The 20,539-nt window shown below is 48.3% G+C and overlaps 2 protein-coding genes across 4 annotated transcripts in view; one reads left to right on the top strand and one right to left on the bottom strand.

Moving 5' to 3' along the window:
- Cdc50 (cell cycle control protein 50A) overlaps window positions 1-20,539 on the top strand; it is a 69,253-nt gene that overhangs the window by 2,244 nt on the left and 46,470 nt on the right. The gene's annotated exons all lie outside the window — the stretch shown is intronic.
- Window positions 1-20,539, bottom strand: part of mmy (UDP-N-acetylglucosamine pyrophosphorylase mmy) — a 91,148-nt gene that overhangs the window by 64,672 nt on the left and 5,937 nt on the right. Inside the window, exon 1 of one of the 2 annotated variants that reach the window (XM_037432155.2) lies at window positions 10,614-10,791. The exons of the other annotated variant lie outside the window; for it this stretch is intronic. Coding sequence (XP_037288052.1) covers window positions 10,614-10,645 — 32 coding nt within the window. The 5' untranslated portion in view covers window positions 10,646-10,791. Of the gene's footprint in view, window positions 1-10,613; window positions 10,792-20,539 lie in introns of those variants that run through there. 2 annotated transcript variants of the gene reach the window in all.

Genomic DNA, 20,539 nt, shown 5'->3' with positions numbered 1-20,539 from the left:
ATTCAGCTGTTGACTTGCAGGTCACGGGTTCGAATCCCGGCCGCGGTGGTCGCATTTTTGATGGAGGCGAAAATGCTCCAGGCCCGCGTGCTTAGATTTAGGTGGACGTTTAAGAACTCCAGGTTGTCGAAATTTCCGGAGCCCTCCGCCACGGCGTCGCCCATAATCGTATGACGGTATGGGGACGTTGAAACAAGACAATCTTTATACGCTCTCTCTCTTTCAGCGTTGCTCTCTGATTTCTCTCTTCCACGTGTCATCACTTTCACAGTATCTCATGTCTTTTACGACGCACACAAAGAGCTGTCGGTCTTTGTGTGCGTAGTGTCGTTTTTCTATAATTATTTTTTTTTTATATTTTCCTGCCCTCCATATCCCTTTCTTTCTCTCCAGTTCTATCGCTCTCTCATTCCATCTGCTCGTTCTTTCGTCCATCCTAGCTATCGCATTCCACGCCGGCCAAATCGGCGACGGGTTCTGGAGAATAAGCAGAACGTGCTGGTTTCTGATGAGGATGTTGATGATGATGATGATGGATTTCTGCTCGACCTACACCGTGGGCTTTTAGGGACACTCAAGAGCAAAACTTTTTGCGTATCAGTATTGTATACAGCCCTCTAACCACGACGTGCGGCTCGGCAAGCGAATACACGCGGGAAAAGAAAAAAAAAAATACGGTAGGAGACGCCACCTCGACATTCTTGCACAAAAGCTCCGCGACATCATAGATATTCAAGGAGTCTACCGGGTCCTACGTAGCTTCTAATCAATAAAAAAGAAGTACATTTTCATCTGTGGATGCCATAGACCTAGAGCGTGCGAAGTTTAAGAAGATACGAAGTCTTTAAAAAAATACGAAAAACACATTTTGAAATTCTCGACGTCACGCGCGGAAATTTCGGCGAGAATTTCAGAAATGAAACTTCAACCTCGATTTTCTCCGCTAATAATGAGTTTATGATAGTGAAACATATAGCATTACACAATTATCAGAGCGCAGTTTGTCAATCTAAACCAAGTCGTTGCTTCTCTTTGGTGTCCCTTTCGGCAGCTCCACAGCTAGGTAGTAAGGGTAGTAAGAAAAAATTACACCACTTCAAGGGGTGATGCGGAGCATCGCGGGGAAGTTCAAGAGTGTTTTTAAATGGCGGTTTTAAAAGGCGAGAGAAGGTTAACGTAGTAGAGAGAAGGCGCGCACGCGGAATGGCACTGTAAAAACATCGGGGAGGAATTCCTAGAGGGGAAAGAGGTGGAAGCGAGTGTAGCTTAGCAGACGCTCCATGCGTCGGTGAGGCGAGAGAGAGAGCGTAGAAGTGGTAAGGTAGGGGAGCGAACGGGTGGTGGAGAGAGTAAGGCGCAGCTGTTTGCGTAGAGATGCTCCGCATCTAAACGGCTATCATTCGACCTTGCGTGTTGTTGCCGTAGCCGTCCGAGTGTCAGGGGTGTAGTGATGCGCCGAACAGCAATGGACTTTGCGATCCACGACAGCTGGTTAAAGGGCGTGCTCCAAGTACGATGAAGATCATCCCAGCTACACCGACTTTGCATTCGGCACAAATATCAATTGAAAAACTGAGTGAATTGAGCGTAAAAAGCCGGAGCAGGTGTCCCGGCTACTTAAGAACTGATGTTGCCCTGCCGAGTGGCTTTCAAACACTTGACTATAAGTACTGTACCATAGTCCATCTCGAGTCCATCTTGAGGGACGGCTTTATGCTCTCCCATAGTAGAGTACCTAGTACTCTAAATCGTTAACTATTCCTAAGCATATATTTTGCATTGCCACAAGTCTATTACGGTAGGGACGGCCTTATGTAGGCAGCCCATAGTAGTGAACCAAGTACTCCAAGCCGTTAAGTATTCTTATAAACATATACTGAGTTATGTACCACTTGTAGCCAAGGGACGGCTTCATGCTTTCCCACAATAGAATACGAAGCACTCTAAATCGTTGAACGTTTTGCGCTAAACACACTGAGATTCATCCCTAGATTTAGGGATCTTCTACCTCTTCAGAAGATTGTGGAATGCTCTGTAAATGTTACATTACGTGTTCTGATCAAAACATAACCTAGTGATCACGCTGTTTCGACTGGGCAGGCTGTAAAAAACAATAATTTTGGTCATTTTCTCTCGTGTTCTTTCTATTTAAGAAAGTCTTGGTGTTATGCTGGGCCAACTGAAGGGGATAGGGGTTCTGTAACGCGCGATCATTATATTTGCCACGTTCCTTTCCTAAAATTCTGTAATCGCCCCGTTACACTATGTTCAGCGCAAACTGCGCGCCCCGCAGCGGTGGTCTAGTGGCTAAGGCACTCGGCTGCTGACCCGCAGGTCGCGGGATCGAATCCCGGCTGCGGCGGCTGCATTTCCGATGGAGGCGGAAATGTTGTAGGCCCGTGTGCTCCGATTTGGGTGCACGTTAAAGAACCCCAGGTGGTCTAAATTTCCGGAGCCCTCCACCACGGCGTCTCTCACAATTATATGCTGGTTTTGGGACGTTAAACCCCACATATCAATTATCAATCAGCGCAAACGTGAAGCGCGAACCTTTCAGATTATTCTGGAACCTACGTCGCCACTAGCGAATAACGCTATAGAATGTTCGATGACAAATGTATAAATGCCGACACATTCGTCGCTTGTCAGTTGATCGACGGCCGACGCTCTGCCCGCCGTTATCAGTGCTGAAGTCTTGCTGTAATCTGACTTTTCTTTCGCATGGCCACAAATTCGACGAATAAAATAAACACTTTTCATTTGCACAAGTCGATTGATTGATTGATTGATTGATTTGTTGGGTTTAACGTGCCAAAACCACGATATGATTATGAGAGACGCCGTAGTGGAGGGCTCCGGAAATTTCGACCACCTGGGGTTCTTTAACGTGCACCCAAATCTGAGCACACGGGCCTACAGCATTTCCGCCTCCATCGGAAATGCAGCCGCCGCAGCCGGGATTCGAACCCGCGACCTGCGGGTCAGCAGCCGAGTACCTTAGCCACTAGACCACCACGGCGGGGCTCATTTGCACAAGTCGTCTCTACCTTTGTCAGCGTCACGACTCCTTGACAATATGCTCAATACTGGGGGGAAATTAAAAAACTGTCGTCGTAAGAGTCAAGCAAGCAAGCGCATATATTGAACGCATTGAGTGATTGCTGCTGTGTGAAACAAAGACAAATGTCTTGCAGTGCACATAAACAGGTGTTTACGCTAGCTGCGTGCCTTTGTCCGACAATGTCTTCGTTCGCACGACCTTAACCAGTAGGCTTAGAGAGGAACAGAGCGAAAGTAAGCTAGGTTGGGTAAGGTGGCGCAGGTTCAATATTGCGGAAACGGTGTGGTGAAATGAAGCAAGACGACTTGTTCAGGTGTCTTCGGTGTTTCCCTTGTGTTCTTTACATTAGAGCACAAAGGTGACGAAAGATATTTGGCCAAACGGGGAGCTGACTGACAGTACACACGAAAGGCGTATAGCTATCAGCCAGTAAAAGAAGGCCCCCGTACATGTACTAAATATAATGCAACAGTGATTACAAACGTGAAAAATAAAGAATGGACCGCCACCTCAGAAGTTGAAACTACAAAAAAAAGTGCTACAGACTCACAGTTGACCGGAATGGTCACATCTATGTCTTCAATGCATGTGGAAAGTGAACTCGGCAGAAAAAGCTGTCTGTGAGGTTGTGCCATCTGCAAGCAGTTTATATGCAACTCCAGAGAACAACAAGTAGAAAAAAGATGGTAAGGGTGGCTATTATGGCTCTTTTTACGTTTTAACAAGATTTAGAAGAAGTTTGATACTGATCACACTATCTTAATTTAGTTACAATCATTGAGCCTGAATAATGAGATAAAAATTATATAGGGATCTTCCTTGTAATCTAGGTATTTTTAGAGGGTTAGTCTGGCATTCAAACTTTGTGTTAGGTTGGCATCACTGCTTCCTTTTCAAGTGTGTTGTGTTGCTTCTTTTACGAATGCTGCTTCTCCGGTCATGATCATGAAAAGTATTTATATGTAATTTGGGACAACTTAATGCTCTCCCATAGTAAAGTACATCGTACTCTAAATCGTCAAACATTCGTTCTAAACGACAGCCTTCAAATTACTCCTTTGCACGGGGACAGTTTAACGCTCTCCCGTAGCACAATACATCGTACTCTAAATCATCTAATTTTGTTCTAACCACACGATTACATCTTAGTGTTAGAACCCGTAAGCAATTAATCGTTCATTAAGCACATACAATCCGCAGTGTCATGGACAGCTCGCCACTTCCCCATGGTGGTGTCAGCGTTGTACCAATACGTCAAACATTTCTCCTAAGAAACACTTGCCCCCATTTGAAGTCAATGATCTCGGACGGCATTCTGCACTTTTGGAGTTGAACACATGAACTGCTCTAAACCGCTAACAACTTTTTCTGACCGCACAGCAATGCCTTTCATACCCGAGCGAACGTACGGGACTGTGGGAATGGCTTAGTGTGGTAAGTCGCCCAACATTTTTTTTTTCTATCATGACAAAAATAATAATTTTTAGGGGTTAAGCTCCTTAAGGAGTGGGCCTGTACGTCCTCGACGTATGTAGTTGTAGGCAGCCACCTCCACGGCAGCCTGGTGGCTGTGCCACTTTTAGTTTAGTTCTTGGAGTGTTCACTAGATGGCGGTACTTGTATATGACGAAAAGATGCGAGATGTTATAAAATTAGATGGTAGTACTTGGAGTGTTCACTAGACGGACAGGCGGACGCACTGACGGACGGACGGACGGACGGGCGGACAGACGGACGGACGGGCGGACAGACGGACGGACGGACGGACGGACGGACGGACGGACGGACAGACAGACAGACAGGCAGACAGACAGACAGACAGACAGACAGACGATTCACCGATAAAGCCCTCCGAAGCTTCGCCCCACTTATCATTCGCTCCGTGGATATCCCGTCTTTTTTAAGCACGACTTCTAATCTTCGGCATGGCAGTCAGGTAGTAATTAACACTCGCACGTCGGCGTTACGTGTGCTATGACGTGTAGCTCCACTCTAAAAAAAGATTTAGCAAAGAGGGCACCAGTGCCTATCACTTTCCTATCAAGAATGCTTGGTCACACTGATAACGTGCATGTCGTCCGTGAAGTGCCGGGCGCGCGGCGATAACGCAAGGACATGACGCTAAATAAAATGATCATTGTTGTGGAACAAAGAGACTGTTTTTTTTTACTCGATCTTGATGATATATGGTGTTTTTTTTTTTTTTTGGCGCAAGGGCCATTTGATGGCCAAAGAGCGCCTTACTCGATCTTTACGTAGAGTGTCGAGATAACTTCGCGTTCGCTTCACAGAGGCCACGAAGAGAGACGTGCTTGGTTCAGATCTGTTACGCCAAGCGCAGAAGCAAACCCTGCGGCTACTCAAAATATTTCAACGAAGTTAATGTATTTGTTTCAATTAATTATCCAGACATCTAACTGGCTCTCCTTTGAAAAGCCATGCTTCGCTATTACGTATGTCTAATATCGCTTGGCTTGAACTATAACTGTCAATTTATAGTTATCGGAAGACTTATCAATATTCGGAAAAGAGGATGTAAGTACTTCGAAAAGAAATAATGTCACTGGAAGATCGCACTGCACTAAAGCTAGCCCACTGTAACGAGCGAGCGCGCCATGTTCAAGTCAGCCATTGGCTGATAGATGGGTCGTTGACGTGTCATTTTTGGGCATATAACGTGATTTATCGGGAAAAGAGAAAGCAATTTCTAGCTGACTTTGATCATTTATTGCGAATTCCAGGCCCCGTGCTGTGCTATAATATTTGGCTCGCGTGTTGTCGGGAGCCTCTAGCACCGATCGGCAGCGTTTTCTGACCATGCTCAGTGTTTCTGGCCATGCTCAAGTGTTGCAGGGCCCCTTTAAGGAGATTCGCCCCTAAAAGAAATGCGCGTCGTATGTTTCCTTGCACTTGAACAGTCAAAATGCCACCACATGGTAAGGCACGGCGACACTAAACTGAGTGCTCGCTAGTCACGTGTGCGAGCCAGTTACGCGAACGATCTCGTCCTTGTGCCTCATCAAAATGCGGGCGCCGTGGCCGCGCCGAGAGTCGAACTTGCGTACTCGAGCTTAAAGCAGTTGTTTTGACTCCGACTGTATCGCTGCCACAGACAAAACTAACACGGCCCGTTATGCATTCTCGCCTAAGTGACATGCTAAGAAACCCCTCAAGAGACCCCCCCCCCCCCAAGCGACCCCTTAAGATAACTATTTCTCCTGATCACATGACTCCAGGCGAAAACCGTCTCGTTTTTCTCAGTCAATGTACTGCGCAATGCATCCAGGAACCCAGAATCGGAGGCATCACACACTTTCCGCACCTAGCTTTGCACTGCCCTTGTGACCGGGTTACGTTTGAGCAAGGGACAACGTCATGTGGTAACCTCACCATGTAGCGTATACGTCACACGATGAGGTAATCACGTAAGGTGATGTCACGATTACGACATAGCGACGTTACGCTGATGCCACAAATTCTGACGATCTGTGGCATCATGATACTATAGAGTTGAAGTTGACGCTCTTTGTTCGCATGAATGTTGACGCCGTTGACGCGGACGGTCAATATTCGTGTGTCATGATGCATTTAAGGCTGTAGCCTTAATAAACAATCAAAATCATAACTCTAATCAGGGGTTGGTAAGCTGTGTGTAATTTAGGTTGTCTTCGTCCATCCTCTAGCGTGCATATTACGACGTCTTAGTTTAGACGGCGTTTATTCGGAGCAATGCCTCGGAATAAAGAACGTCCAGAGGGCGGACCTATAGCACGCGATGACGATGAAAGCGACACACGGTGACGACGAAGACAGAGAGAGAAACGGATGATGGTGATTATCATCCCACAGATGTGACGAAGGGGTAAACAACAAATGCCCACAATACATAGACATCTCGTCGGTGAGAGATAAGGTATGGGGCTAAATACGGCTCGCCGCGCATAAGCTTCTCGTGGGAAGCTGGCGATGTGTCGTGTTGTCGCAACCTCATAACCCGGCGCGGCGCTGGATCGAGTCCACGAACGTCGTCCCCGACCCGGGCAGTTGTCAAGGTCCCGTATACCGCGTATGTGTGTGTGTGTGTGTCAGAATGTGCGCGATTGCGATGTTTACAACTTTCGGAGAAATGGAGATGTCGGCCGTTGTGACAATATCGGTCGCTGCAGGCCGCACTTACAGTTTTCTCTGCCAAAGGTCACCTATAGCGAACGATGCTACACTTTCAACGACTACTTAGTAGGCGCACTGAGAGATGTCGATCATTCTGTCATAGATGGTTCCATCATTTAAGTAAGTTATTTTAGGCAAGCTCTCGGGGAAGGCTATTATATTGTTGGCACTGCAGAAATAATAATAATAATAATAATAATAATAATAATAATAATAATAATAATAATAATAATAATAATAATAATAATAATAATAATAATCAGGATATACCGTGCCAAAGCATGATATTATGATGAAGCACAAACAATTCAAGTGTCTGGTGTTCTTTAACAAGCACTGGCATCGCACAGGGCACCGCGGGGGGCTTACCATTCTGGCCCCTTCGAAATGCGACCGGCACAGCCGGCATCGAACCCGCGACCTCGGGGTGAGCCGTTGAGCACCGTGTAAAAGATAAAAAAAAAAGAAAGGTGTCACTTAGATCCCGTTGCGTTCCTTCCGAGTTCCTATAGCTAACTTCTCTGGACTTCCTAATGATACGACTATCGATTTCACCTCTATTGAATTTTTGACTGCCGATATTGATCTTGCTATGTGTATTGGATGCACGGACTCGCGAAAAAGAAAAAAAAAAGGTGGTTGGTCCCTATTTTTTGGAAATCGGTGTAACAACGAAGTTAAACGTGTCGTTGCAGAGGTAGCAGAGCGTTTATTGTGCATTGTTTCCCCCGCAATGGCGAAGGAATTATTGCGACAGCAACAGATTGCAGTGTCACGCGAAGAACGGCAAGCAGTTCGAAACTTGTAGCGCGCACCTCTAGCAGGAAGCGCGCAAGAAATGAGCATTCACAGGACGAGCGCGGAATAACAACTATCACAGCTCGACACTTAAAGCGCATTGTATAAACAGAAAGGCGGGTGCACGAAACGGGTCACTTCGCTCGCTGCCGCGGCCGCATTTACGAAAGAAGCACGCTGCTCACAAGCGAAGAAATAAGAATTGTGCCACTTGACACAAGACAAGCGTGCACAACTGTCACAATTCTTATTTCTTCGCTTGTGAGGAGCGTGCTTCTTTCTCTAAATGCGGCCGCGGCAGCGAGCGAAGTGACCTCAGTGGCGTCTCGAATCTCGAAACACGGTGTCTGATACGCGCCCGCGCGGAAGAGACCACGCTTCGTGGAGGCGGCACTTATCGAAACGCGAGAGAGACGACGGCCTTCAGAGCGCGCCCAACGCCAGCCCGTCGCGCCATCTCGCAACTGATGGCGAAAACGCGCTGAAGTTGCAGAGGTCAGAGTACTGTGAAATGGTGTACGGTATATATAAATTGCTAATCGTTTAACATGTCGGAGAAGGCTTGCTCAGTGGCGTAGGGGTTCCATCGCACGCCGAGGAGCGCAAAACCGATGGTTCGATGCCTCGATACGGAACTATTTCTCCTGATTTTTTTATTAGTATATGTTTTACAACGTCATATCCGTGACGGAAATACGTCAGCGGAGCCGTGGTGGACTCCGGCATAAAACACTTTCGTGTTACAAAAAAGGGGGGGAGGGGGTAAAGTAAAGTGCTGCGTTTCTGCTGTTCTTTATATATATACATCGGTATTCGTCTTAAATATCCTGTACCGCTTTTTGCGAGGGTATAAGCGGCAACTGCAATGACGAACAGGCTCGTCGTGCATTGGAATCCCGTCGCACTTCAGTGCCTTCCTATCACGGCGCAATTGAATTGCCGCGCGGTATTCCTTGCAAGGGCGACGACGCCCGCTATATAGCCGGCGAACAGGTTGAACGAGCCTTGAAATTCTGTCCCGTTTATCTCGTATTCCCGTCAAAGTTTGATCACGTACGCCGTGCACCGTTTTTTTGGCGAGCGCGACGTGGCTATTGGAGAACGGGATCAACGATAGGCGCACGTCGCGGGATGAAATGTCGGCCGTGGCGGACACATTTTTTGATGAAGGCGAAAATGATTGAGGCCCGTGCGCTTAGGTTTAGGTGCACGTTAAAAAAAAGAAACCCAAGTGGTAGAAACTTCCGGAGTCCTCATCTAAGGCGTCTTTTACAGTCATATTATGGTTTTGGGACGTAAAACCCGAACAATTACTATCATTTATGTTTGTTTGGTATTCCAGTCAGAAGTCAGATCTGTAGATGTGCACTTTTTTTATTAAACTAAATTTTCGATGCAAGGGCAATGCTATTCGGAGAACCGGTTAACCAAGCATTCTAATCGTTTCATTTCTACAGTCACAAATTGAGCTAAGACGGATGCTTGGGCCATTTGGGTCAGACGTAGGGGGGAAAAAGCGCAAAATAACACATACACACACAGCACAAAGAACGACGCACGGATGAAGCGCTGTCTCGTACGACAAGTTCTTGACGCCTGTCACCGTCATCCCAAGTTTTCATGTTGCTTTAACGCATGCCGTGAAAGGTTTTACGCATAAAGAGAGAGAGAGAGAGAGAGAGAGAGCAGTATCCACACGTTCTCGTGTGTTTTCTGGTCTTTTTTGTAATGCATTATCTCTTCTATATCTAAATTCGATCCCCATTTTCTGGCAAGGGTAACCTCGCTAGTAGAACACATACCCACCAAGCAAAAGGGTTTTGTTACTTTTCTGTTGACTTTGTGTGCGTTTTCCAAGAGCAGCTAGAACTCTAAAAGAACTTGCGTTCACGGCCGCCGAAATTCCATCGCATGATGCGTTGACTTTCTACAGGACTCGACCGCGAGACTGTAGAACGAGTTATCGAACTAGCAGGCATAGTTTATATTTCATAGTTGATATTAAGCGAAAGTAGCGGATTTGGACTGGCCATGCGCGTAGGCGGACAAGTAGTGGTCAGTTATAGCAGCGGAGCGCCTACCAAGGGTTGGGAAAAGAAAGCCTAGGACGGCAGCGACTGAGATGTACTTAGCGATGAAATTAAAAGAGTTAATTCGCAGGGTGCAAATGGAACCAGCACTCGGAACATGGACTGAAATGGAGATCAGTGGGAGAGGCATAGATCAACGGCACAGACATCGTGCAGCGGACATAAGAAAACATGCTGAAAATGATCAGTTCGTTGCATTCTTTTCTCTCTATCTCTCTCTCTCTCTCTTTTTTTTTTTTTTTTTTTGCTTTGAGAATGCTGCCAGCTTGGAAGAACAGGATCAGAGAGCAAAGAACAGGATCAGAGAGCATCGAAACTATGTTGTGTTTCCAGTGTATTATTATTTTTTTTTGTAATCGGTAGCGCGGTAGGCAGTAATCAGATTTATATAAATGCCCTTTCCTGTCTACGTGTCTATAACAACTATAACGCAATGTAATTACTACTTTCTTTTTTAACGACAAGGGGGCTACAGTGATGACCAGCATTCTCACCGAGTTCCGTTGGAAACCGCTGGAGACGTCATGACTGGCTCGGCCAGGCTCGATTAACGGTATCTCCGGTCTTCTCGCGAACTGAGCAAGGCGAAACGGCGTGGTCCTCTTCTCCGCCGGCAATGGAGAACCGCGCGCACAGTCCGCAGAGGTTGAAGCGATGCCGAAGACGCTCGGACGTTCTTTCGACGCACGTCACCACAGCGGAGAAGCAGCGGCAGCAGCGTTCCTTACCGACGCGAGGTATTCAGGCACCGAATACCAAGAACTGAGCACCAGCTGCGTGTATCGCGGCGGGTTGTCGATCTTTGTGACGTCACACGGGGTTCACGATGGAAGTGAACGGTACAACACTCGCGCTAGTCCCCGCTAGCCAAGTGAGCACTTGAGCACGGTTGCGATGCTTTGCCAGCACAAGCAAGGAAGGGGGAGGGTAAGGGTGGTGCAAGGAGGGGGAGGGTGGTAGATTGTGCTGTTAGGTGAGCGGTGATGCGGAGGAGAAAGGAGTTTCGGCGTTGAGCGAGAAAATCGAGGCATGTACCGAGACGACGCGACACCGTGCAGCAGTGGAATCGAGAGAAAGTGAGGGAGAGAGAGTGTGTCTCGCACGCGCGTTTTGGGAGAGGGTACACCACGCAAGCCTCTCCTGTTGTAACCCTCGCAACACGTGGCAAGGCAGGTAGGCGCAAGAGTGCGAGCGTCGGCGAACGACAAGACAAAAATCTCGCTTGACCGACTTCGGGAACGAGAAAGTCTACTAAGTGAAAGGAGGTATACGGGCAGCGGGTGATGGGAGAAGGCAAAGGAGTGCACCACCCCGACCACTGTCACCTCTCCCCCGCCATTTCCTTCTTACCCCCGGCTTGTTCCCCGCGGTCTCACGGTCTTTACCGTTTTTCTGCTTTATTACGTCGTTTTCCTCGTCCTCTATACTTCCTTCCTTACGTGACGGCCAGGGAAAGTGGGTTTCGACTGTACCCCCTCAACGGAGGGTTGGGGGCAGCCGGGGCAAGAAATTCGTGCTCCTGTACTACAAAAGTGCACGAAAAGGAAGGAATAGATCAAGAGCAGAGCGCTAGGCGTACGCTAGCTACTCCTCTCTCTCCCCTTTCCCTCCTCACTTACACAAGGCTGTCTACTCAAACGTGACGGCAATGCGCGAGTCGCGGCAGGTCGAACGACTTTTTCTTTCTCGCGCAACCGCAATCACAACACGCCGCAATACGTAAGCGAACGCCCCCTCCCCACTTTTTATCTCCCCTTAAAGAGAGAAGGGTGTTAGTGGCAGACCTGGGAATAAGGAAGGAGCAAACAGTAACCTCTCTGTGTCCAGGCGAAAGTAAACAAGAAGAAGGCAGAGAGAGAAGGTGGCGAAGCGAACCCGTTATGCCGCCGGGTCGGCGAGAAACGCTTGGGGGCGCCACCATCGTCGCCGCCTTCAGCGCCCCCTCGCGGTGTAGAACGCGGTCGTTAGTATATAAACGACCGGCGGCATGCCGTTGCGTAAGCGACGCCCATTGTTGTAGCTCTGATTGTTTGTGAAGATAGACACAAGCGCCGCCGCTCGCGGCCGATCGAGAGAGGTCCAGAACCCGTTTTGACACCCGCCTCCTCTTGTAGAGTGGACGAGTTTCTGGCGGCGCGGCGCGACGCTAAGGAGCGTTTGTCGTCGAGCGTTCCACGCTAGGGGGATTCTGTGTCGCGCCTGAGAACTCATTCTTTAACAAGAGGGGACCCCAATAAGAACGAACGATGAAGTTTGCGGGGCCGAGGGTGGGGCTGGGGGTGATCTACTCGTCCCGGTGACTTAGTTAAGGGGGAGGAGGTGGAGGCTTGGGGGACAACCCCTTCCAAATTTTCAATATTAAACATTCACAAATAATATGGTTGATCCTCGGCCGGCCCCAAAAACATTTTTGGCTACGCCATTGCGCAGAGAACGAAAGAGTCCCCCTTAACACTCCAGTTGTTCCCTCTCCTGTCACCTTCAGTCGATGCCATTCCGAATGACCACTTCCGCTGCAATGTCAGCCGCCTGCGTCAAACGATTACGTTGTTTGGTAAGCACGAATTTGTTTTTCTGTTCCGTTTCTTTCTGTTCCGTTTCGTCGTTTTACTTCACCACTTATGTTAGATTCGTAACATGAAAATAACAACTGCCTTTGGTAGTTGCAACTGAGTCGCTTATTTCACTCTCTTCATCCTCAATTCGCTCCTGAAAATGTAGCCAGTTAAACTTGTAGCTTCGATTTACGGAAGCTATCGAGTAAGAACACCCGAGCCACACGCCATACCCGCACAAACATGCTGACGACTCCTTTATACACAGAACATGTCTGTGCTCTGCCAGAGCTCACGAAAAAGGAGCTACGAGCACTCGTTTTTGTTTGTTTTTCAAGTGTAAACATTGCCGCTTGCCCACCAAGGACGGCCGGCAATCCTGCCGGATATCCGGAGCCCAGTTTTTGCATCAATAGCACGCACCATCATTCCCTAGGGGAGAAAGACTCAAAAACGAAACTATAGGCCTAATTAAATGGTACCTGGACCGGTTTTTCTTTTTCACATTTCGTTTTTGATTAGACTACTACTTGAGCAAATTATTGGGCACCATCATTCAATCGAGACACCCCTAATTAACGGAGCTACGAGTAATAAATAAGTACCCTCCTCCTCCTCCGCCTTTCACCCTCAATTGCCTTAACTTCTCCTTCGAGAGCTCGGGGCTAAGCTCCGCCTTCACGGGATCTGCGCCGCGCGTTCCGCAGCCAATCAGATCAGCAACCACGGTGACGTCAAGTGGGCAGAGCACGTCGCACTGTGAATGGGCGCTCGAAAACGCGTTTGGCCGAGTGGCAGTGTTTTGCGACGATTGGCAGCTTTAAAGCGCAATAATTTACAAAGTCTACGAATAGATCTCAAATTGGTTAGTAAATGATCATTGGGACTTGGTCTACCGGTCCAATGTGTTTGTACAAGATCGTCAGCACCGTTTCAGGCATTTAGAAGAGTGACAGCTTGGGCTAGTTGGTATGACATGACGATAGTTATAGCGCGAGAACAGAACGACGACACAGAGTTGTGTGCTTGTCTCTGTGTTGTCGTTTTGTTCTCGCGCTATAACTATCGTCACCGTTTCAAGGTCCCTTTAATCAATACCTCGCCGTTGCACTGCGTTCAGATACCAAGGGACTCGGGGCGAGGGTGTCGGGAAAGGGGATGCGGAGAAACTTCACCCGCTCCCGCACCCATCCCCGTTTTTAGAGGAGGAACCTTGCGCGCGCCGATCCCTGCAATGACGATAGTTATAGCGCGAGAACAAAACGACGACACAGAGATAAGAAGGACACGAGCGCTCCTTCTTGTCTCTGTGTCGTCGTTTTGTTCTCACGCTATAACTATCGCCATGCCATACCAAATATAAGCCCAAGCTGCCACACTTCTAAGTTACGATCCCTACAGCTTTGACGATTCCGTCAAACTCGGCAAGCCGCATTATGAGAGGCGCCGTGGCGGAGGGCTCCGGAAATTTCGACCACGTGGTGTTCCATTTCCGTGAGCCGACATCGCACATTAAACGGGTCTCTTGCACTATACTTCTCCATAAAAAATTCGACCACTGCAGCTGTGCTTACAGCCGCGACCTTCCGGTCAGCAGTCGATACTATAACCGATACGCCACCGCGGCGGACGTCAAAGAAGGTAAACGAGTGGAGCGCGGTAATTAGACTCGCCAATTTAATTACCAAGCTTTGGAAAGACAGCGAAATATTAAAACGACCTCACGGCCTCCGTCGAACGGCTTTCCGCTCGTGGATCGCTGGACGTCATCGATCAACGCCGCGACGTATATCGAACCCGCAACCTTGACTTAAGTCATTGAGTAAGGCGGACGGGAACGAATTAACCCTCTGTGCTGACCCAACGCAAGGACGTCCGGCTCGAACGTAACGGAAGGTCCGTCCGTCGCCGGTCACTCGAAACAACTCGGCCCCGGCGACCGCGAGAAAGCGGTTCGCCTCGGCGCCGTCGCCAACTCGCCCAACTGGGTCGGTCACGTCCCGACGGTGCGATTTTTTATGTCGACAGCGCGAGCACACGCAATCGTGCGCGCAGTGAGCGGTATAATCCAGGGGAGACGGCCCGTGAGTGACCTTTGACCCCGCAAAAAAGAGGCCTTCACTGACCCGACCGGACCTTTCGTCCTTCCTCTCGCGATCAATCAAGAGTCGCCTTCAATGCTCGACCTGGAGACTTACAAAGAGGGTTCAGCTTAAAGTGAGGACGACGCAGCGAGCAATGGAAAGAAAAATGGTAGGTGTAACCTTAAGAGACAAGAAGAGAGCAGAGTGGATTAGGGAACAAACGGGGGTTAAGGATATCATAGCTGCAATCAAGAAGAAGAAATGGACATGGGCCGGACATGTAGCGCGTAGACAGGATAACCGCTGGTCATTAAGAGTAACTAACTGGATTCCCAGAGAAGGGAAGCGGGTTAGGGGAAGGCAGAAAGTTGGGTGGGCAGACGAGATTAAGAAGTTTGCGGGTATAAATTGGCAGCAGCAAGCACAGGACCGGGTTAACTGGCGGAACATGGGAGAGGCCTTTGTCCTGCAGTGGACGTAGTCAGGCTGATGATGATAATGATGATGAGTGCTCGACTATTCTTCGGTTGAACCCACGAGTCGCGGCGTCGGAATAGCGGTTCTTCTAACATCTAACGACCCCCAAGTAATTTTTTGTTTAGTTAAGTGTTCTCAATCCCTAAGAATTTCAGCAGAACCAGGGAAAATACGCGGCATATCGTTGCAAGATGACAAATGTTCGCCTAAGGTATATAGGAGTCCTCAAACACGCGGTCCCGCTTACGGTTCTCGGCCTTGACATGACCATGTTGTACCCCCTCCCCCTCTTTTTTTTTTCTCGAGTATGCACACGAGCTATACAGACGAGACTAGCCTAAAGTATTTTTTTTTTTTTTCGAGCAGCATAGGTCGGCAAAAACTGCGCAGCCCACTCAGACTCACTCAAACGTTTTGTGTTTTCGCCGAATCCGACTCTCACCAAAATTTTCCCCAACCGAACCCACTCGGATTGACACAGAAAAAATTTTCTTCGACAGGACTCATGCACTCACCCGGTCTGTGAGAGTCCGAGCGAATCGACTCAACGGCGGGCTCGCGAGGGGTCGCGAGGCACACCGGGAAGTGGCGATGTGTATTCCGAAAGCGCGAATCGAAACTACGAAATTCGGCACCCAGATATCGGTCGTTTTGCAGATATACGCATCGATGTGTTGCAGTAACGGTACCAGATACACCATACAATGACAACTCAATTGTCTTTTATGGGAAACGTCGTCTTTCAATATGGCAACGCTAGCTGACATCAGTTCCGGCCCTTGCTTGAGTAAATTTTCTCGACGACTGTGACGAGCCAGCTGAGCTGATATTGAGACCCCCTGGTTTAAAGGGTGTCAAGCGAGCTTAAGGACCTTCTGTTTTTGGATCTTTTCTGCGCGCCGCTTTGCCAAACAATAGACAGATGTGTTCACTAAACCATGGATATAACTAGGACGTACACGGAGGTTTTACGGGATGGCGTATCCTCGTTTTGTTCCATTCATTTTATACAACGTCGGCGTAACGATGTGATCGCTTGATGACGCCGCGAAAATGTAAGCGCTGTGTTCAAGGTAGCTTCGACGCGTTTAGGGACGGCATACTGCTCTCTTATAGTTGAGTACCAAGTAGCCAAAATCGTTAAACATTTTCTAAACAGGCCTTATCAAGTATGAGGCGCACGGGACGGCTGTCGGCCCTCTTATGGTGGAGTACCGAGTACTCTAAATCGTTAACACCTTTAATAAACAACTAAGGGACCGCTTTAAAGTTCTCCCGTAGCAGAGTACCGAGTACTCTCAATCGTTAAACACTTTTTCTAGACACACGGTAAGGAATACTGGCAGCTATAGCTCGTGTTCTAAACACAGTGCGGTTAAGTGTTGAAACCTTTGCTCATCTGAACGTTCCTCTCTGGTGTCCTGTCCAGTTGCGCTACGCCAGATGGTTTCTATCTCGTAAGTCATTTCCATAAATCATTCATTCCATTCATACGTGGGGTTTATAACGTCCCAAAACCACCACATGATTATGAAAGACGCCGTAGTGGATGGCTCTGGAAATTTTGTGACCACCTGGCGTTCTTTGACGTACACCCGAATCTGAGCACGCGGGCCTACAGCATTCGCACCCCCGTCGAAAATGCAGCCGCCTCAGCTGAGATTCGATCGCGCGACTTGCGGGTCAGCAGCCGGGTATACCTTAGCCACAAGACCACCGCGGCGGGGCGAGTCCCATAAAACACATGTCTCACTAGCCGTTACGTTGAATTGTTAATCCTTATATGGTATTAAACTTTTCTAATGCGGGAAATTAATATATATTGTCTTCTTTGAGGAAAGGATGCTGCAAACATGCGCCCCCATGTATAGCATTGCGTGCAGTAAATTGTTCACCGCTGCTTCTACAGTGTATTCTTTTTGAGCCGTGATGGCAATGCATGTACAGGGTGCTACTTCGTAGCACTGCAAATCGTTTACTTGTAGCAAAGGACCAGCATAGTGCGTTGGGCGCGCACTGTTGCGTTGCACCAATTGGTCCGTCGTGGGATGCAATAACTCGATCGGGCGGGGAGAGAGTATACAGAGAGAGAGAGGGAGAGCTGTGAAAAAAAAGATAAGGTGAGATAGAAATAAATGCAGAAAGATAGAGGAAGAAATAGACTTGGAGAAAAGGATACGTATATTCAGAGAGAAAGTAGCAGAGCGCAACAGCGTTATCACTACAGGTAGAGTAGTTCTCCTTGGTCGAACTGCTTTCCCGACACCGTCGCGCTCATGAGTGGCAGATACGGTGATCGTCTTATCCGCAGCGAGCGCGTCTCTGCATTTGGGACGATTTAACTTTTTCCAGGGTACCATACATTGCGTATCCTGCCGCGCTGACCAAAACGCCCTGCATCTTGGACACAGTCTCGCTTCTGTCACATCGTTACAACTAGGATGTAGTTACCTACTTGGGTACCTCTTATAACACTGCTAGTCAGTGGAAGTTGTCGGCAAGGTGCTCTACAGGCTTACTCTGAAATTTTCGGCAATCGAAAGCTTCGAGAACGTTCACCATTGTGCCCCCTTTGAAGCGTCACTACATACATATCATTTGCACGACATGACAGCGTACTTCCTTTCCCAATTTGGAACCTTGCAGGCACGAAAACACGAAAAGAAACGCGCAAAACACAGCAGCTGAACCACGAAGACATCACATAACTACAGCGGCTCTAGCCACTGTAACATGACTAAGACGCGCCGGAGAACGCTGGTTCTGTGGGCGCGCGACGAAGGTGTTATCCTCCGGCGTACTGAAACCAGTTGCCGCTTGATGATTTGCCGCTCGCCCCACCTGCTGACGTGGTGCGAGTGGAAAGGGTACATACATAAATAAGCCCTCCTCCTTTGACGGTGGTGTTTGTAACGCGCGGCGACTAGACTTACCTAGCGAGTACAGTGTACCAGAACTAGTGAGGCGAACTATATGAAGCCAGCTAGAGAAATAATCCATGCCTGTACAGCCGATTTTTTAGATGCGGAAGCATCTTATACTCGCGCCTTGTAGTGCGCCGTCCGCGCCGTCCGCGCCGTCCGCACCGCTTCTCGAACATTCGACAGCTGACGCGCGCGCATGCGCCGTCGCGCCGTCGCCCACTCTTCCACCATCTGTGCATCCCTTCCTCCTCTACACACCGCGCGCGCTTCACTCCTCCACCATCTGTGCACCCTTCCTCCTCTACACACCGCGTTCGACATCTACAATTCTCCTGATTCTCCAGTGGACGCGCATGTGGCGTCGCGCTTCGAGAACATTCAACAGCTGACAGTGCATGCGCCGTCGAGCTGTATATATACTCAAGGTCGGCGCTCGCTCGCTCAGTTGCCGCTCGTCGGTTTGTTTGTACGGCGCGTCGACATCCAAGGTCGCGGTGAAATGAATTCGAACGAATCCACAAACACAATGATCGACGTCCCTTCGACCAGCGCCGCCCTTTCACATACGTGTGTACGTGTTCACTCATTTAACACCCCCTCCTACAACCACGTTAACCAATTTAGCCATCGACCCAAGTAAGTCGCAATTTAACACCCCATTTCACAACCGCGTTAACCAATTTAGCCATCGACCCAAGTAAGTCGCACTTTAACACCCCGTTAACCAATTATATGCTCCGCATCCTCCTCAGTGTTCCCCCGAGGGAAGCTGCGGGCAATTTTTTTTTCGTGTGTGTGTTTAGTTGCGCTAAGTTTGGCGAACGCTTGAACTCACATAAAACAACTTATTCTTTATTTCATAGATGGCGCTACCAACGAAAAACGCCTGTAAGATTTATGATTTATTAAAAATATTTTGTTCGAAGCACTGGGTCGTCTAGTTATTGAACACAAGTAGATACAAGACACAATATGCATCTATACTAATGTGCCGTACTCGCTGTCGATTCGCATCTAAAACAAAAGCCAGTTTCTACGGAACTGGCCAGCAGAAAAATTACCTAAACGCGCTGCTGACTTATAGGATCTCTAATAGAAATTAAAAAAAAATTATTCTACTCATAGAATCCTTGAGAGTGGCCTGCTGCTTCATTAAACAGGAGTTATGAGCATCACTCGTTTCGACGGTTATGCGTCACCAAATAGCGGCATGAACTACCGCATTGACACGATAATTCCTCGAGGTTTACTCAGTACACAAAGAAACCACGCATGGAAAGTAAGCGTGTTGCATTCTACAGAGCCGCTAAATAATATTGTTGTGTTTTTAATGAAAAGAAAAAGATATTTAAACACAAACTTTTGTTATTCTGATCATTTTATTGGAGTGTGGATAAATTACTAATTCATTGATATTCAATATCTCTTCATATAAACCTTGACTAGCACTTCGTCTAAAAGCACAGTATATTTCGCATTGTTATATCGAAGAGTTTTGCCGCACTCGCAGTACAACAGAGGCTTCTACAACCAAAATGCTTTTTGTTGCTCACACTATTTTCACAATAACGCTTCAGACCAGGCATTAACACCAGGTGTCGTTGGAAAGATTAGATCGTAAGCTTTCTGAATTTGCACATTTCAAATTTATTCATCAAGCCCAGCCAGCACAGCGCGTAAAATGCGGAGCTTTTGCCGCTGGACCGCCACGTGAAGTCGCATCCTGGGTTAGGCCTGCTAAGCCGCATTCATTTGTCTAACGATCCCTATTCTGGCCTAAATCGGCGTTGTATATGTCATCTTTAGCCCCCTATAGCTTTAATTCGCATGTCAACTGTCTAACGATAAGCTAGAGAATCGACCATCGGAAAGGACATTGGCCTGAACCGTCCTAGGCACGGAAGGCTTTGAGAGCGTTTCTTACGGACATCTAGTCTCAAAAACAAACTTTAAGCAGTGTCGTCTAACGTACTAACGTTTTTCCCCTTTCTGCTTTCGTAACTTCTTTGTTTTATCATCCTTCATTCCCCTTGCCCTCTTCTTCAGCAAAGGGTAGTCAGCTGGTATGATAACTTGCTGACGTCCCTGTCCCTCTGTTTTAAATGCGAATGCATTTCTTAGTCGGGCCATGTCAGGCGTCCGTCGGTGTCCGCGCTGGCACTTATCTCTTTGCTCTCACTCCCTCTCCCTTAGCAACAGCTGCAGGCGCTCGCGCTTATCCTCGCCCCTAGCCGGAGCAGGCAAGGCGGGTGGAGAGGAGGAGCGCGCAATGGCTTGTGAGGGCACCCGTATCGCGGGAGCTATAGGCGGAGCTCCCGGATGTGGAGAGGCAGTGTAGGCGAGGGCAGGTGCCAACGTGCAGTGCTTTTCGTCTTTCCTA

Source organism: Rhipicephalus microplus, chromosome 10 (assembly GCF_043290135.1).
Source record: "Rhipicephalus microplus isolate Deutch F79 chromosome 10, USDA_Rmic, whole genome shotgun sequence".
NCBI lineage: Eukaryota > Metazoa > Arthropoda > Arachnida > Ixodida > Ixodidae > Rhipicephalus > Rhipicephalus microplus.
The sequence above is the reverse complement of the archived record's forward strand: the minus strand, read 5'-3'. Positions and strand labels throughout refer to the sequence as shown.